This window comes from Cynocephalus volans, chromosome 1 (assembly GCF_027409185.1).
Source record: "Cynocephalus volans isolate mCynVol1 chromosome 1, mCynVol1.pri, whole genome shotgun sequence".
Lineage (NCBI taxonomy): Eukaryota > Metazoa > Chordata > Mammalia > Dermoptera > Cynocephalidae > Cynocephalus > Cynocephalus volans.
In genome coordinates, this window is record NC_084460.1 from 24,572,820 (window position 1) to 24,591,553 (window position 18,734).

Here is an 18,734-nt window from a genome sequence, read left to right on the forward strand (position 1 = left end):
TTTCATTCCCCAGGAGTGTCAGGTGGAGGTAAATTCACAAGGTTCTGCTTTTATTCGAAGTGTTTGAGACAGCGTTCCCTCAAGATCTCAGGCATCAGGCAACCTTCATTTTTCCATTTTTCCAAGTGTGGAATCATTTTCTCTTTCTCCCCTATGTCAGGTGAGAATGTCTAATATTTATTCTTGATATCATTAGCCTGGTCTTGCCTCAATGCCTGTTCTTTTTGTCCTTGTGGGTTTTGTCCTTTTTTTTTTTTTTTTTTTTTTCCTTCTTATTCATGTCATCTTAGTGAGGTTTGGGGAGGAAGCGGCATAAACTCATGAACTCAATTCCTCCTTTTTGATCACACGTTTCCTTCTGCCGTCTATCACCTGGGACTTTCTTAAAATGTCTGGCCTGTTGGTTTTTCAGTTTGCTGATGCTGTTATAGATTTATTATTTTCCTTATTTTACATCTTTTCTGGATTTCACTGGGAGTTTTCAGCAGGAGTGACAGTGTGTACTTACGTGTTCTATTTGCCATGTTGATCAAGGCTTTTTCCTGAATATCAATGCTTGGTTCCAAGTATTCAAAGAGCTTCCCATCTTTGGGGATGGAAGCAAATGGTCCCATTGTTTAGAAAAATATTGCTGTGGTGGAAGCGGGGACTTTTGGCCTGCGGAAATGACCACCAAGACCCACAAAGTAGACCTGGGCCTTGGGCTCCTGAAGAAAAAAAAGAAGAAGGTGGTCAAAGAACCAGAGACTCGATACTCAATTTTAAAAAATAACAATTATTTCCCTGATGCTTGTCCTATAAGAGCCACATCCCCCTCTAAGAATGTAGCCCAAGGGCAGGCACCTGAGATCCTTCTAGTGAAGAAAAAGAAGAGGCAGTCCTTGTTATCTCCAGCCGTGTCCCATGGCTCAGGCATGAACACTTCCCAGACAGAGTGAGGAGGTGGCCAGAGCTGGCAAGGAGCTCGAAAAACGCAAGAAGGAAAAAGAAAGGCCCAGGACTCTGCAGCCTTTTCAGTCCGGGACCCTCGGTTCTGTGAGGCCAGGGATGCTCTGTCTGCTTGCCCAGTGGGGGAGCAGGGTGAGACCAGGCAGCCTTGGGGCAGAAACGGAAGCAGGACAGCCCCAGGGAACACAGGGTGAAGATGAAGAAAAAAAAAAAATCCACCAGGAGAGAGACACCCTCCTACTCTAGTTCTGTGAACAGCAGCCCTAGGAAAGAACATAAAAAGAAGCCAGTCAAAGTTGAGGCTCCAGAATACATCCCAGTTGGAGATGGCCCTAAGGCCCCAACCAAGAAGATGAAGCCCACGAAAAAGGGAGAGCAGCCAGTCATTGAGGAGTTGCCTTTAAAAAGGAAGAAAAAGAAGAAGAAAGAGAGCAGGGTGGCAGGAGTCCCTGGGAAGGAGGTGAGGCAAAAGGCCTTGCAAGAAGAGATCGATCGTGCGTTGGGCAAAACAGAGGCTTCTGAAAGTAGGAAGCGGACAGGAGCCCGATTCAGCCAGTGGGATACTGCTGGTTTTGAAAACGATGAACAGAAACTGAAATGTCTCAAACTTATGGGTGGCTTTAAAAATCTCTCCCCTTCATTCAGCCACCCTCCTCGCATGATTGGCCATCATGACCCATCATGGCCCTCAACAAGAAGGCAGCTGACACCCTGCAGCACAACCTGCAGCAGGACTGCGACTGGGCCATGAGCTGGAAGTACAACTGAGGGGCTGGCCTCAGCTTCTCTACTGTCCCAGACAAAATCTTTTATATCGACAGGAATGCTTCCAAGTCAATCAAGTTGGAAGATTAAACTCTAGTGTCCTGTCCCCCACCACAGCCAAAATTGCTTTTATTGTTTAGTCTTGCAGATGACAGCCCTCTGACTGTTGTCTCGAATCACACACCTGCGAAGATTAAGGACGGCAATCTTGATGGGTTTGGACAAACTGGGGTGGGGGTAGCTCATGTTTCAGGAGCCAAGAGAGCAAGTGAGTGTCTAAAACCTACTGTTGTCCGTTTTAAACATTCCATCCCTGTCCGAAGACATCGGCGTGTGTAAATGATGGTAGGTAACATTTTTTGGATGTTCAGCATGTTCCAGGCACATACCGACATGTTTTCCTTGCATTAATGTATTTAATCTTCATAATTATGAAATGGGTGCCGTTATTATCCCTGTTTTATAGATGAGGCAACAGAAGTTCAGGGATAAAGGAGTAAAATCGCCCGGGGTCACTCAGCCAGTGAGTGCCAAGTGCTATACTTCTGTACCTCGACCCCTAAGTCACTATTCATTACGCTGAATATCCCCCCTTGGGAATCTCACCCAGAATACTCGTTGGGGATTAAAATGTCTTCTGATTGAGGGAAAAAAAAGAAAAACATTGCTGTAATGTTGCTAGAATTAGTAGGTATGTTGTCTGCTGTAGTCTTCCCAAGGGAAAAAACATAAGCATCTCATTTCCAGCCCCTACCTCTCCACTTCTTACTTGCCCCTCTCCATCTCCAGAAGACACACTTTCTTTTGCTGATATTCTTGCCTTCCCTGTCTCAGAGATGCAGATTTTTCAAGTTTTAGCTATACAGTTGACCCTTGAACAACACTGGGGTTTGGGGCACTGATCTCTCTCCCTCTGCAGTTGAAAATTCACGTATAACTTTTGACTTCTAGCCTACTGGGGTTTTGTTTTTCGTTTTGGCAGCTGGCCAGTATGGGGATCCAGACCCTTGACCTTTGTGTTATAACACCATGGTCTAACCAGCTGAGCTAACCAGCCAGCCGCATTCTAGCCTCCTGTTGACTGGAAGCCTTACTGATAACTTGAACAAGTCAATTAACACATATTTTGTATGTTATATATATATATATATTATATACTGTATTCTTATAATAAAATAAGCTAGAGAAAATGTTAAGAAAATCATAGAGAAAATACATTTAAAAAACATTTACATACATTTAAATACATTGAAAAATCTGCATATGAGTGGACTCACGCAGTTTAAACCCATGTTATTCAAAGGTCAACTGTACTGCCTGGTGGGTATGGGACCACTCGTGACATAAACCCATCAGATGGTCCTTTGCCAGGCTTTGCCTCAGCTTTTCAAATTTTTAGGGGCATAAGCAGCACTAGGGGGAGCCAGTTATAAGTGTAAAATCCCAGACTCCCAGGAGAGACTGAAGGTGCCTTAGGATCTACATTTTATAAAGGGCTCCATGTCAGATCTGGAACAATGTTAGCCTCAAATGAATAATGCAGGAACTGATTATAATATATTGAATGAAAAGGAACCCATGGGTCTATATTGATACCTAAAGGTCTGACCAAATCATTATATTAGACTAAGGTTGCTAGACAGGACAGAAGCCTTTTTTTTCCTGCTACCTGGTAGATGCGGACTTGTCTTGGGTCAAGTTCCCTAGAAGCAGAACTCGAAGTAGAGATTCTTATGTACATAATTTACTGAGAGTGTGCTCATAGGAGGAACAGGAAGTGAGACAAGGATAGAAAAGGAGCAGGCATAATGTATATCGGGGAGGGAGAGAAGAATCTAGTCTCGTCCTACAGGATACTGGGGGGAGAATTGTACTACAGAGTTGTCCCCCTTGAAGCAAGAGCTGGGATTTTTGTGAGAAACATATATATAGTAAAATGGTTATTATAGTACAACAAATGAATATATCCATCATCTTATACAGATACCCATATTTTTCCCACGGTGGCAAGAGCAGCTATAATCTACTCATTTAGCCAAAATTCTGAATATAATACACTATTATTAACTATAGTCCTCATGTTGTACATTAGATCTTCAGACTTGTTCATCCTCCATATCTGCTACTTTGTATCCTTTGACTTACATCTCCCCATTTCCTCCCTCCCGCTCCACCCCTGATAACTTTCTATTCTCTCTCTCTGTATATTTAACCTTTTAAAAATATTCCATGTATAAGTGAGATCATGTAATATTTTTCTTTTTGTGTCTGGCTTAGCATAATGTCTTCTGGGTTCATCTATGTTATGGCAAATGGCAGGATCTTTTCTTTTTTTTTTTTTAAGGCTAAATAATATTCCATTGAATATACTCATATATACCACAGTTTCTTTATCCATTCATCTGCTGGTGGACATCTAGGTTGTTTCCATATCTTGACTATTGTGAATAATGCTGCAATGAACATGAGAGTGCAAATATCTTTACAAGGTGGTCAATTCTAATTCTTTGTGCATTTTTATATTGGGATATTTGTCATTTTTATTGTTTTATAGGTGTTCCTTGATATATTGTGTCAGTAATATTCAAAGCAAATATCATCTCCCAGTGTGTGGCTTGCCTTTTTTTAAAAAAAAAAGTTTTATTGAGATATAATTCACATGCCATAAAATTCACAATTTAAAGTATACAGTTCAGTGGTTTTACATATATTCACAGGGTTGTACAACCATCACTACAATCTAATTTTAGAGCATGATCATCATCCCTAAAAGAAACCCCACACTTAGCAGTTATTCCCCATTTCCCCTAATTCCCCAATCCTCTAGCAACTACTAATCTACTTTGTCTCTACAGATTTGCTTATTTTTGGACCTTTCATATAAATGCAATCATACACTATGCAGTCTTTTCAACTGGCTTCTTTCACTTAGCATAATGCTTTCATGTTTCATCTGTGTTATAGCATCGATAGCTAACTTGGTTATACTATCTGTTGTTGTACAGATATTTTGAACTTTGATTCGGTCAAATATATCAGTCTTTTCTTTGGATTTCTGATTTTCTTTCTTATTTGAGAAATCCTTCCTTTTCCTTAAGCCATAAAAATATTCTCTAATAATTTCAAGTTTTTGTTTTTCATATTTAAATCTCCATAGTTTATTTTGAATTATGCCACATAAGGATTTAAATTTTTTTTCACATGAATAGTCAGTTGTTTGGCACTACTTACTGAATAGCCCACCAATTCCTCACTGATTTGTAATGCCTCATTTATTATACAACAAGGTCCCATGTATGTTTGGATCTGTTTACCCCCCATGTGCCATTATGATAGGTTTATAGTAAATCTTAATTATTAATAGCTTTATAACAAATCCTGATATTTGGTAGGGCAAGTTCCCTCTCCTTATTCTTCTTTTCCACAACCGACTTTGCCATTAACGACCTTAGGGACCAGTTTTTTTTAAGTTCCATTAAAAATAATCTGTTAGGATTTTGTTGGAAATTGTATTTAATTCATAGAGTAATTTGGGAAAAATCAACACTTTAATGGACATTCTAGTAAACATGGTATATATTACTTCTTATTCCATCTGTTTTAGTTTATAATCTCCCTTCCTCTTCCTGCTCAGAACTAGACCCCGAGATAAGAATTTGAGTGCTAGTACCTTATTTGGGAACTAATCTCAGGGAAAAATCAACAAAAGAGTGGGGAAGAGATTCAGGGAAGAGAAAGCAGCCAACTGCACATCATCAAGCAGATGGGCAATTGGAGCTTAAATCTACTGGAGAACCCTGAGAATCACTATGGAACGTGTGCCTCAGACTTATCCTGACTGAGGAGTGAGAACCTGGGGTATTTATACAACTCCATTCAGTTACTGATTGAGGGCTTCCAGCAGGTATTAATTCCCCAGTCCTTCCTGACTGCTGAGGATGAAAGGTGGGCCAGGATGCAGGGCAATGGTAACTGCCAAGGAGCACCAACAGCGCCTGCTAAACTACTAACGTTTCTTTTGAAAACTCAGATAAAAGCATGTCTCTCACCTGCCTAGGGTCTTTTGATGTAGAAAAATCCAAAAGTGTTGGCACGGCCTATAGGTTTCTACATACTGCCTATCAACTCCTTTCCTGCCTCATCCTGCTACCTCCTTTCCCAGGAAGTTTAACTTGTAGCTACACTGGACTACTGTCCATCCCTTTGAAGCAGCTGGATTCTGTCACACCCTCGCTGCTTTGCATTTGTTATATTCTGTGCTTCTAATGCCCTTCCCTTATTCTTTTCCTAGAAAAACCTTTCAAGAAGGCAGAGTGGTTAGGAACATGCACCCTGGGGAAAGAGCTAGAATCAAAACTCAGTTCTAACATAGTCAGCTTTTGCTTTGCTTAGTGGGAAATGCAAGGAGGGACAGGGTGTGGGAGGGCGGGTGGAATGTTGGGCAGGCCTGAGAGTTTTTGAGAGAAGATAATGGAATGTTGGGGGCTAGGGGAAGAGGTTCAGGGAGGACTGAAGAGATTTGTTATCTGAGTTGTGATGTTTCCCTTTATTGTTTCTCCATGGAAATTGTGATAAAATTTAAATTATTTGTCAGAGGAAAAAAATCTGCTCTACTTACTTATTTGGGTAAGTCACTTAACCTTTCTGAGCATTTGTTTCCTTATTTGTATAATGGAGATACACCTCATTCTTACCTTATAGAACTATTGTGAGGATGTATTAGTTATCAGGTGCTACATGACAAATTACTCTCAAACTTAGTGACCTGTAACAACATAAAACATTTATTATCTTGAACAGCTTTCGTGGGTCAGGAATTCAGGAGCAGCTTAGCTGATTGGTTCCAGCTCAGGATCTCTCAATTCTGCAATCAAGATGTCAGCTGGGGCTGTAATCATCCACAGGTTTGACTGGAGCTGGGAAATCTGCTGCCAGACTGGCTCAGTCACATGACTGACAAGTTGGTACTGGTTTTTGGCAGGAGGCCTGGGTGTCTTACCATGTGGGCTTCTCAATAGAGCTGATTGAGTATCCTCATAAAATGGCAGCTGTCTTGCTCTAGAGCAAGTGATGCAAGGGAAAACGAATGGAAGCTGCATATGTCTTTTATTACCAAGCCTTGGAAGTCACACATTGTGACTTCTGCCATACTCTATTGGTCACAGGCTAGACATGATTCAGTGTGGGAGGAGGCTATACAAAGGCAGGGATATAGGAGCTGAGGAGCTCTGGGGCCATTTTGGAGGTGGCTACCACAAAGGAGTACATGAAAGGTGCTTAGAACACAGTGTGTTTTTAAATAATAGCTTTTATTATCACTTATCTTCTGGACACCCTGCACAAATGTTGCTTCTTCTGAGAAGCCTTCCAGACCATCACAGACAGTTATGAAATAGCCTTGCAAACAAATATCACAATTGAATCTGTTTAAGACTTTATTATTTTGCATCTTCAAGATCCTGATTTGAGGCGTTGAGGGGAGAGAAATTATTACCTCAGGTAAAGTCTCTTGGCTGGTCCAGGCCTTCCTACCTCTCCCTGTTCCCATACCCCTGAACACCATAGACAGCCACAATCCCCTCTTAAAGAAATGAAAAAAGTTAATAAATTAGACTTCATGAAAATTAAAATATTCTGCTCCACAAAAGATACCCTCAAAAAAATGTAAATGCAACCCATAAATGGGGAGAAAACATTCCCAGTGCATATATCCAGGAAAGGACACATATCCAAAATACTCTAAAATAAAGGACTCATTTAACTCAGTAATAAAATACAAACAATCCAGTTTTTAAGAATGCGCAGAACTTCCTAAATGTCCATTGACAGACAACTGGATAAGGAAAATGTGGTATACATACACCATGGAATACTACTCAGCCATAAAAAAGAATGAAATTCTGCCATTTGCAGCAACATGGATGAGCCTGGAGAAAATTATGTTAAGTGAAATAAGCCAGACACAGAAAGAGAAATACTGCCTGTCCTCAAATAACTGAGTGCTTAGAAATAAGGAGAGACAAAGAAAGGAAGGAAGGAAGGAAGAAAAGCACAATAATATCTTGAACTTTCAGAAGGAGAGAACAAACCTAAAAATACTAGAGATGGGGGGAGGGAGGGAGGTTGGGGAGTGATTGGTCAGGTAAGGGGCATCAAGAATAATTATGGTTTGTAATAATGACTATGCTAATAAAAATGCTACTAAAAAATAAAAAGAAAACATGTCCACACAAAAACTTGTATACAACTGTTGATAACAGCACTGGCTAAGAAACAACAAAGTGGAAAATATCTACATGTCCATTAACTAATAAATGGAAAAGATGTGATATATCCATTCAACCATAAAAAGGAAAAACATTCTGATACATGCTACAACATGGATGAACCTTATAAACATTATGCTAAATGGAAGAAGCCAGTCACAAAAGACCACATTTTGTATGATTCCTATTATACAAAATGTTGGGGCTAGCCCGTGGCTCACTTGGGAGAGTGTGGTGCTGATGACACCAAGGCCATGAGTTCAGATCCCATATAGGGATGGCCGGTTAGCTCACTGGGTGAGCATAGTGCTGACAACACCAAGTCAAGGGTTAAGATCCCCTTTACCGGTCATCTTTTAGAAAAAAAAAATGTGTGTATGTATATGTGTATATATATATATATATATATACACACACAAAATGTTTAGAAAATGAAAATTTATAAAGAGAAAGATTAGTGGTTGCCTAGGGCTGAGGTAGCTGGGGAGAAAGGGGAAATGACTGCTAATAGAAAGTTTCCTGTTTGGGTGATAAAAATGATCTAAAATTGATCGTGCTGGTGGTTACACGGTTCTGTGCATATACCCATTGAACTGTTTTTAAAAATTGATAATAGAAACCATAGCAAGAATTAAAAAGATTTTGTCTGATAAATCTCATGGCTGTGACATTGCATCTGTCACAAGCCCAAACTTATACCTAAGGTAAATGAGAGTAGAATCTTGAAAGAGTTGTGAACTTTGAACTTGGGAAAAACAATAAACTGAATTCAAAGTCTGATGCCAAGAAAAAGCTAAATTTCTTATCTGTTTGCACGGGAGAACTGTACTTGTAAAACGGTCTCTCTGAAAAAAGCCAGAGCTAATCTTACATAAAGTTTTGGAAACCTGGCCTTCAAGGATTGGTGGTCTTTTAGATGCGGGAGTGTTTAGCGATGGACAAACTCTTAGCTGTGTTAGTGTGGTCACTGGAGTAGGGCAGCTGAGGACCAGCTGACTTTCAGGAGTGTGGTGGTCTGTGTGAGGCACTTGCTAATTGACTATTGTTTAGAGGCATAGACCTGTTAATGATTGGTTGACTTTCAGATGCGTGCGGTTGTCACTGATTTACTAACTTTCAGAAGCACGGTTTCCGGAGTGAAGCTGTTGTTGACCGACTGATTCTTAGAATCATAAGCTCCTGAAGTGAAGCTGTTGCTGGTTGCTTTTCAGAGTATGTGTATGACGTGAAGTTACCTCTCAGCACCGCACTCTCCCGAGTGAGCCACAGGCCGGCCCGCGTGAAGTTACCTCTAACGGTGGTTACTTGTTCACGATTTGGGACTTGAGCCAAAAAAGTCTTCTCCTTTCTTTAATATGAAAAAATAAGCACTTTAAATCCCTACTCCCTTTTTGTGGTCTTCCCTCAGCTAAGCCTTCAGGAGGCACCACAGAGATTGCCCAGATCTTTATTTGTGGTGGTAGGATTTTCAGCCATTTTTGTCACTGAAGTGATTTAAGCGTCAATTACTGTGGTGGAAAATAGCTCTAAATAATTATCGTAATTTATTGTAAAAAGATGAATATGGGACATTAAGGCATCCTGACAAGATCAATATATGACGCAGGACAAAAACAATACGTCCTGTATACACAGGACGCCTGGAAATCCACCAATGAAGTATTTCCCCTGTTTCACATACGAAAAACTGAGGGCTCGGTGAGATTAAGTTTCTTGTCCATGGCTCCAAAGTCAGAAACGAGTCAAGTCAGGACCTGTAAGAGATAGGAGGAGTCCTCTGGGATCCCGTGAGCCCCTAATACCCATTCCCTGCGCAGGGCTGGATGCGCACTGGTAACCCGAGGCCTGCTAGAAATCTGCTGGATGTCTGAAGGTGGGTGCGAAATTGATGAGCTGCAGGAGCGGAGACAGCTGCGAGGTCCCCACCCGGGAGACCCGTGGAAGCGAGCCGGGCACGGGAGAGACCCCAGCGCTAGGCTTCGCTGGAGGCTGCAACCGGCCGGAGGGGGGCGGGGCTGGAGCAAAGCCCCGCCTCCGAGCGCGTCCGCGAGCGTGGCTGGGGGGTGTCGATCAAAGTCCCACTCCATGATGCGGGGCCTGAGGACTGGGCAGAGCGGAGCCGTGGTAAATCTCACCCTGAGGGCCCGCGCTTCTCACGTCCGGCCTGGCCACCTCGCAAATTTAGGAGGGCGCGGCCATGCGCCAGCCTCCCACTCCCCGCCAGTACTGAAGCCCCCCCCACCCTCCTGACGCGCGTCCGGCCCCGCCCCCGCCGTGCCCCCGCGCGCCGCGCCCCCTCCCACCCGGCACGCCCCGCCGCCCCGCCCCGCCCCTCCGCAGCGGGCCTGGAGCCGCCCGGCAGGCTGAGTGACCCTCGCAGCTGCACCGTCCTCCTCCGTCGCCTGCCGCCATGGAGGTGTACCCCCAGCGCCGGCTGGGGCTACCCCGCGCGCGGTCCTCCGGCGGCTCCCGCCGCGGGTCACCCTCCGTCAGGTACGTGGGGCTAAGGCCGCAGAGGGACGGCCGGGTGGGGGATGCGGGCCGTCGGGTCCGGAGACGCCTCCAGCCGCAGGGCGTGGCTCGACATGGCTTCCTCGCGCTCGGTTCTTTTCAAACGGCTCGGGAGGAACGTTTCCCCAGGAACGGCGCCCTCTGTAGAGGCCCCACAGTGGCTCCCCTATAGACACAATGGTTCCCTGTGAAGACTCGTATTATGACATCCCCACCCCTGTAGAACGTTTTCCCCTGGAAGGATTCCCCTATAGAGAACCCCACAGTGGCTTCCCCATGGATAATTCACTTGGCTTTCCCGTGGAATATTTCCCCCAGAAACGGATATCTTTAGAGACCCCTGTCCCCGCACAATAGCTTTCTCGCATAGAACCCCAAATGGAGTTCCCTCAGAAACGGCTTACCTGTAAAGCTCCCCTAACTGTCTTTAAAGCATTTGCCCTTGACAGCAGCCTCCCAGAAGAGTATTCTCGCGCACTGCATGCACACGGACAGCATCTTCCCTATTGCGCGTTTCACCACCTCCTCCTGCCCCCGCCGGCATCGCGACGTCCCCTCACTCCACAATAGGAAGCTTAGCTTAGGGGGAGGCGGAGGTTACTAGGGGCGCAGGAGGAAAAATGAACTGGATGGATAGGAAAAAGAAGTCCAGAACCCCCAAAAGCGGCGGACGCCAGGCCCCTGAGCCTAGGGACAGAGCTCCTGGGTGCCTCGGTAAAGGGGGTGGGGTGACATTGAGGAGGGTGACGCCTCGTCTCCTTTCGATATCTTTTTGATGATTTCTGCTCCCTGTGCATTCGGAGTTGACCTTGATAGTCTGGGCACTGTGGTCGAGCTGGAATGGGGCTGCCAGCGCAGTGTGGAGGTTGGAATGATGGAGAGGTTGCAGCAGAGATCTTTGAGAAGGAGGAAGAGGATGTGAGTAATGAGCTTTGGTACTGCTAAACTGTCATTAAACCAGGAGAGGGTTTTTTTTGTTTGTTTGCTTTTTCTTTATTCTAGTTACTTAGCAAAGAAAATGGTATCGTTCCCTTGAAAGGAGGTTGGCAACCTATATGTTAGAAAGTTTTTTGGGTTTTTTTTCTGTATATTTATTATGGTACTTTACGCATTATGTTTTAACTTCTTGCTTGCCAGTCTGTTTTTTGGGGTTATTTGTCTGTCTGTTCTAACTAGACCAAATTCATGGAGAGCAAGAACTAATTCTTAGAACCCTGTCCTTCTTTTATTTCTTGCATTCCTTCCCACACCCCAGTAACTAATACATGCTTGTTGAATGAATAAAGGATAGGGGAGATGGAGCTAGATACCAATGAAGCTTTGCATTTAGGAGCCCTAATTTGCTTCTTATTTGAAAGGTGACTTTGCTCTGCTCTTCATTGTAATTCCTTGTGGGCTTTACAGCTTATGGTAACTATGTCCAATTTGTCCCAGTGTTTCTGCCAGACAGTTTCACTGTTAGGAAGTATTTGACTTTGTATAGAAATCGAACAGGATACTTTTATTTTTTATTTATTTTATTTTTTATTTTTTAATTTTTTTAAAATTTTATTTTGTCGATATACATTGTGGCTGATTATTGCTCCCCATCACCAAAACCTCCCTCCCTTCTCCCTCCCCCCCTCCTCCGAACAGGATACTTTAGAACTTGGAGCAGCCATCCGCTAAATCTAGGCTCAGTGTAGACTTGGGGTTTATCTTAGATCGTCTTGAGCTGGAATCTTGAGACTTAGAAAAAACCAAAAAAATCAGCTTTACAGTAAAATCCATTTCTAAAGTACTCTGCCTTCCTTGTTTCTAGTAGCATAGCTGAGTGATTTTTCTTTATTTTTAAAAAGGTAATGTTTTATGTTAAAAAGAAGCATGTTGGCTAACATGATGGTTTGAGTAAAACTTGTTAGATTTCTGACAAGGGGTAGTGCAAGGAACCCCAGGGCCTGCCTGTTTCATACCTTTGGTAAAAGAAATTTGGTGAAGGTTACCCTGCTTTCTCCACCTCTACATAATTGTATGTACTTTTCTTGCCTATTCAAGACTTTCTCTTACTTTTGACATTGAACTTTTCTAGCAGGTTTGGGCTCAGCACTTTCCTGTCCCCTGTATTTGGCTTCCTTGCTGCTCTCATACTCCTGAGTGATGAAAGAGGCAGGCCTAACTGGTGAAGTTACATTCCTAAAGACCCATAGATAGTACTTTGTAAGTATGTTGTTCTCTTCTAGCAAGGAAGTTCATTTTTACAGATGGAAAATGGAGATCAGGAGTTAAAATATTGTTATATAAGTACCGCGCGCTAACCGATTGCGCTACTGGAGCTTCAGGAGTTAAAATATTGTTGCTCAGAATTAGAGGCTTCTTTTTAAGGATATGATAGTTATCAGTGCTATCAAATATTTTTGGTTTCTGTCTCTTGAGTATGTAGTAGAATTATTTATACTTGCTTGCATCTTTGAGTTGCCTTTGGTTAATGAAATGTGCATAGGAATAGTCTGTAGCCTTTCATGGTAAAAGCTTCTGATGTGTATTTTGCCACTCACTCTCCTTCTGTCATGGTGGCTGCTGGTGCTCCAAATTGTTGCTACTCCATCAGTCTGAGATCCAGAGTAAGCTTCCAGGTGACTTATGTTTGACATGTAGCATGAGTAAGAAGTGAAACACCACTGGGATTTTGGAATTATTACCAAAGTATAACCTATCTAGTATTAAGGAACCAGTGGAGATGTAGCTGAAATACACTTTCTTACTTCAAAATCTTTTTTGCAGTAGAGTCTGTTCCAGCTTGGGACGTTTTAACAGATTGAATTTAACTGCCTCTTTTTTATTTTGGCAGCTGGCTGGTACCCAAGCCCTCGACCCAGGTGTTACAAGGCATTACAAGGCCGTGCTCTAACCAGCTGAGTTAACTGGGCCAGCCCCTTTTGTTTGATTGGTTTTTTTTGGATGGCTGTCCCATACAGGGATCTGAATTTTTGACCTTGGTGTTACAAGGTAGTGCTCTAACCAACTGAGCTAACCGGCCAGTCTTTCACCACCTCTTTATACAAATAAGCCTACATATACTGTGTTAGGTACTGTGGATTCATATAAATAAGGCAGTCTCCTGCCCTTAGAGCTCTTTTGTAAGTGGAAAGAGACAAAAACAATAAAAATCTTAATACTGAGTGGTGAGAAGTACTGAGGAAGAAATAGGGCTGAAGGAACAATAGTGCAAGGAAGATCTAGTCAATTTTGTCCTCAGCTGTTCAAAGAATGGAGTTGCCATTTACTGATAGTGGGAATGCTAGGAAAGCATGTTTGTGGATAGAATGCAAGGGTACTTCAAAAGGTTTGTGGAAAAAACTTCAAAAAGTTTGTGGGAAAAAAAGAGTAGAATGAAAAGATAATACAAATCTTTCCATGAACTTTTTGAAGGCCCCTTGTAGAGTTCACAATTTTGCTCTTGTTCATTTTGAGTTGCCTAATAGATATCCAAGTGGAGATACTGGATAGGCAGTAGGACGTATTAGTCCGGAGTTCAGGAGGGAGGTTGGGACTGGAGATATCATCCTTATATTGATGACTCCCAATTTTTTTATTTAAAGCCACGAGACTAGATAAGAGATCCAGGGAGTGAATGCAGATAGAGAAGAGGACTAACATCCAAGCACTGGGGTATCATATATGAAGAGTAAAGAGAGTAAGAAGTTTCCAGGAAAGACAATGTAGCAATGTGTTCCAAATTCTGAGGGAAAATGGTTTCCTATCTCTGAGGTAGGAGAATAATCAAGGATAGTCATTGAAAGTCAGATGACACTGTTGATAGTCTGATGAGGACTAAGAATAGACTATTAGATTTGATGATGTAGGGGCTGGCTGGTTAGCTCAGTTGGTTAGAGCATGATACTGATAACACCAAGGGCCAGGGTTTGATCCCTGAACTGGCCAGCCGACAAAAAAATTTTTGATAATGTGGAGGTCATTAGTGACCTTGACAAGAACAGTTTTAGTGTAGTGGGTTCAAGAGAAAATGTGAGGGAAATTGAAGACAATGAATATATATAGTCACTAATGTTTTTTCAAGGATTGTTACAAGGGAGAGCAGAGTAATGGAGCTATAGCTGGAAGGTCATGAGGTATTAAGAGAGTTGTCTTTGTTTTTAGGTGGCAGACATAACATGTTTGTAAATTGATGGAAATGATGCAACAGGGATGGGGAAAAATAGATGATTCAATAGAGACAAGGAACATTTGGAGGAGTGAAGTCCTTGAGTAGCTAAGATGGAGTAAAGTCAAGTACACAAATGGATATGTTGGCCTCAAGCTAGATAGCTGCAGTGCAGACAGTTCACTGGTGGCAGATTATTTGGACCTACATCAAACATGGGTGCCTTGGTAGCTTGGTGGTGGGAGAAAGTGGAAGTTCTCTTCTAATTATTTCTACATTTCTTGGGTAAATAAGAAGTAAGGTCTTCAGCTGAAAATGAAGAGGGGGGGAGGTCTTGGAAGCTCAAGGAGAAAGGAGGTGTAAAATTCATCCAGGAGAGTGGAGAGGAATGAGTTGAATAGGGAAAAGTTTTAGGACTGCCAGGCAGCACCAAGTGCTCATTTGATATTTATGGTTATAAATATAAGGTGAGACCCAGTTACCATAGTTGTATGCTTTTCCTACAGCTGCGTAGAGCTGCTTGGATGTGGGCATCGTGGGAGGGAGTGGCTGAAGTAGGATAGAGGACAACACCATTGGAAAAGAGGAGTCAAGGAACTGAGAGGTAAAGATAGTGGTGCATATTTAGATTATCATGAATTAAAGTAGAAATAGCAATTGCAAAATAGGTAATGATCCAGAAGCTAAAGTCTTTAGGGAATGAGGAGGACTGAATGACCCAGGGATCTGTAGATGTCTGTAGCAAGAAGGGATAGAGGGTGGTTATCATTTGATGGCATGAAGAAATTATCAAAAAATAAAATTTCTCAGAACCAAGGGACATGAGTTTCCAGATTAAAAGGACTTGCCAAGAATCCAGTACAATGAATTTTAAAATATCCATGCCATGGCACAGCAACATGAAGTTTTTGAGCACTATGAAGACAAAAGTATATCTACCAATCACATAGGTAGGATTAGGAATCAGGATTCTAGCAGGATTGGAAGATAGACAGTAATGGAGCAAACAGTACCTTCCGAAGGAAAATGGATTCCCACCCAGGTTTCTGTATCCAGCCAAACTCTCAGGCAGGTGTGAAGGAAGGATAAAGACATTTCACACATGTAAGGTCTCAAATTTGACCTTCTATGCATGTTTTATGAAGAAGCTAACTGGAGGATGTGCTCTAGCAAAAACAATCTGACTAAGGTTCCTGTGCTAGAGCCCCTCTATACCGTGTACAGGTGGGATTTTTTTCCTTGTCAAGGAGCGCATAAGGAAGGATCTTTTTGTTTCCCCTGGAAATTACCAAAGGGCTGGGACTGTTTTTTATTGCCTTTTCCCACATTGCTTCTTCTAGTGCTTAGATCAATATCTGGCACCTAGTCAGTACTTGCTAAATATAAACTGCTGTTGTTAGCTATTATGAAACAATGCTTGCACTAATTATTTATTGAATGAATAGAGAATAATTACAAGTGAATTTGTTGGCTATGTTAAATTTCATGAGTGTTCAGAGAATGAAGTCATAGTTGTAAATTAAGTGGTGAGAAAGTGGTTCATGATAATGATGCTGTACAGACAGCACTGTAATTAAAGCCTCACAGAGGTCAGTTATCTCTTCAAGTGATGTTCGTTGGCCAATTGCCAATACTCCTGGTTCTCTTTTGGGTTTATGGATCTATTGAAGTAATAACTGCAATTGAAGTACAGATGGTCCCTGCCCTAAGAAACCTCAAAATACACTATGCCCTTGAATATCTGAAAATGTGAAATTTCAGCTTCCAGTATACTTGTTTGGATGCTGGCCAGGGAGGCTTGGTGTGGTGCCTGTAGAACCAAAAAGTGTATGCTTGTTAGTTTTTATGGCTTTTTTTCCTGGCCCAGTGGTAGAGGCCTAGTTATGTGCCTTTTCATTTGTGTGGAATAACATTATGCTGAGGACTCGTATTGAGTTAGTATTATGGCATTAATAGTGCATGATATCTTGACAATGTTTCTTACCTCTTGGGCTCTTCTCTGATGTTCTATCCTTCGGAGAGGGGAAGTGAATGAGATGCAAAGGCCCTTTAAGTTACACAACTTGTTTGTCCTGAAACTTAAAAAAAAGAAAAGAAAAAGTAAGGTTTGCAAGTTGGGTATTTAAAACTGTTGCCTATGATTTTAAGCCCTAATCTGAAGAAAAAGCAGCTCATTCGGCATACTTTTTGTTTTTAACTTTTTATTTTGAAATAATTTTAGATTTATAGATGAGTTGCAAAGGTGGTGCATAGTATTTCTATATATACCCTGTACCCAAATTCCTTTTTTTTTTTTTTTTTTTTTTGTCTTTTTCGTGACCAGCACTCAGCCAGTGAGTGCACTGGCCATTCCTATATGGGATCCGAACCCGCGGCGGGAGCGTCGCCGCGCTCCCAGCACGGCACTCTACCAAATGCGCCACGGGCTTGGCCCCCAAATTCCTTTAATGTTAATCAACATCTTAAATATATCTATGGTGCATTTATCAAAACTAAGAAATTAGTATTGTATAATACTTTAGTTTACTTAGAGTTAAGTATTCCAGACTTTATTTGAATTTCCCCAGTTTTTCCACATTGATTTTCTCCAGTTATTCCATATGTCCTTTTTCTATTCCAGGATCCAGTCCAGGATTCCATATAGCATTTAGATTTGGCATACTTTTAATAGTCAAAGAAGTGAGAAAAAGTAATTGCGGATGCTTTCTGAATGAAGACTTGTGAAATTGACTTCTGACAAAGAGCAGATTGTGTGAGGAAATGATCAGAGAAAGACAGTGAAAAGGAAGAAAATGGAAAATAAAGTGTTGTTATCCTGGAGTATAATGACCAGACTTCCAGATAACATTTTCCATTTGTGGTGGATAGCATTTTCTGAAGTTCTTGAATTTAGTTTGTAGAGTGTCTTACGATTACCAATTCATGAAATATATGTAAACACAAATTGCAATTGGGCATGAGTTTTAACCATTTAAGATAAGGTGGCCTGTAAGTTAGTAACTACATTTGCCAGCTGGTAAAAGATATGTGACAATAATGACTTACCTTTCGGATTTATTCTCTCTTTCTCTTGCAAAAGATATTTATCTAGAGGAGGGCAGGCCAGTCCTGGAATAAAGTCATCAGGGAACTAGGCCTTTTCTGTGTTTATATTTTGTGATCTTTAGCAGGTGGCTTCTATCTTCACCATAGGGCCATCGTTACAAAATGGCTGCAGGAACTCAGCCATCATGTCTATCAGACAAGAAGGAGAAAGGGAAGGGGTATGCCTCCTAGTTTAGTCAGCTCCCTTCAATGAGCTTCCACAGAAGCTTCCATCTGATGACTTCTTCATGTCTCATTGGTCACCTCTAGAAGCAAAGGAGCTGGGCCTATTGCTGCCTCAGATAAAATTGGGGTACTATTAGTAAGAAAGAAGTGGAGAATGGATATGGATTAGGCAACTGTTTCTACTATAGGGAGGTAGCTGTGTGGAATGAAAGGTATATTTCTTAGAATTACTAATGGCTCTGGTGAGCTGGTAGGAAATTTAAGTAATTGAATAGTTAAATGCTGCCAGCACATTCTTCAGTTGTGTGTGTGCATGTGTGTCTGTGTGTGTCTGTGTGTCCCCGTCCCTTAGGTTTGAGCCACTTTATGGTCAGTGGTTAACCATGTATTGGCCATAACAGCAGCAACATTGGCTTTGCTTTTTCCATTGTAGGTTGTTGCTCCAGCAAAAACATCAATGAGAAATGGCATTTATTGCCTTGCCACATGTCCTGCCTTTTTGCCTTTCCTTCAAGTCTTTAGTTTTGCAAAGGGAGGCAAGTAATTGTTGAATGCAGGACCAGGTTTCTTAAACCTCTAGCAGTCTTTCAGCGAGCTCCTTTTAATCAGTACCTGAAGTCTAGATTAATGCTGATAAGGCTTTTATTACTCCTGCTGTTGATTTTCCCCCAACATTTCATTTTGAAAATTTTCAAAAGTTCAGAAAAGTTGAAAGACTTGTTCAGTGAACATTCATGTGTACCCATACCTATATTCTAGTCTTAATATTTGCTATATTTGCCTTATCATATATCCATCCATCCTGTTTTTTAATGCTTTTCAAAGTAAGATGT

The 18,734-nt window shown here is 41.9% G+C and overlaps 1 protein-coding gene and 1 pseudogene across 1 annotated transcript in view; both read left to right on the top strand.

The window, feature by feature from the left end:
* Window positions 1–665: 665 nt before the first annotated feature.
* On the top strand, window positions 666–1,803 carry LOC134370373 (lysine-rich nucleolar protein 1-like; annotated as a pseudogene).
* An 8,551-nt stretch (window positions 1,804–10,354) lies between these two features.
* Window positions 10,355–18,734, top strand: part of DNAAF9 (dynein axonemal assembly factor 9) — a 145,957-nt gene continuing 137,577 nt past the window's right edge. The window contains exon 1 of the mRNA XM_063100122.1: window positions 10,355–10,472. Coding sequence (XP_062956192.1) covers window positions 10,390–10,472 — 83 coding nt within the window. The 5' untranslated portion in view covers window positions 10,355–10,389. The remainder of the gene's footprint in view (window positions 10,473–18,734) is intronic.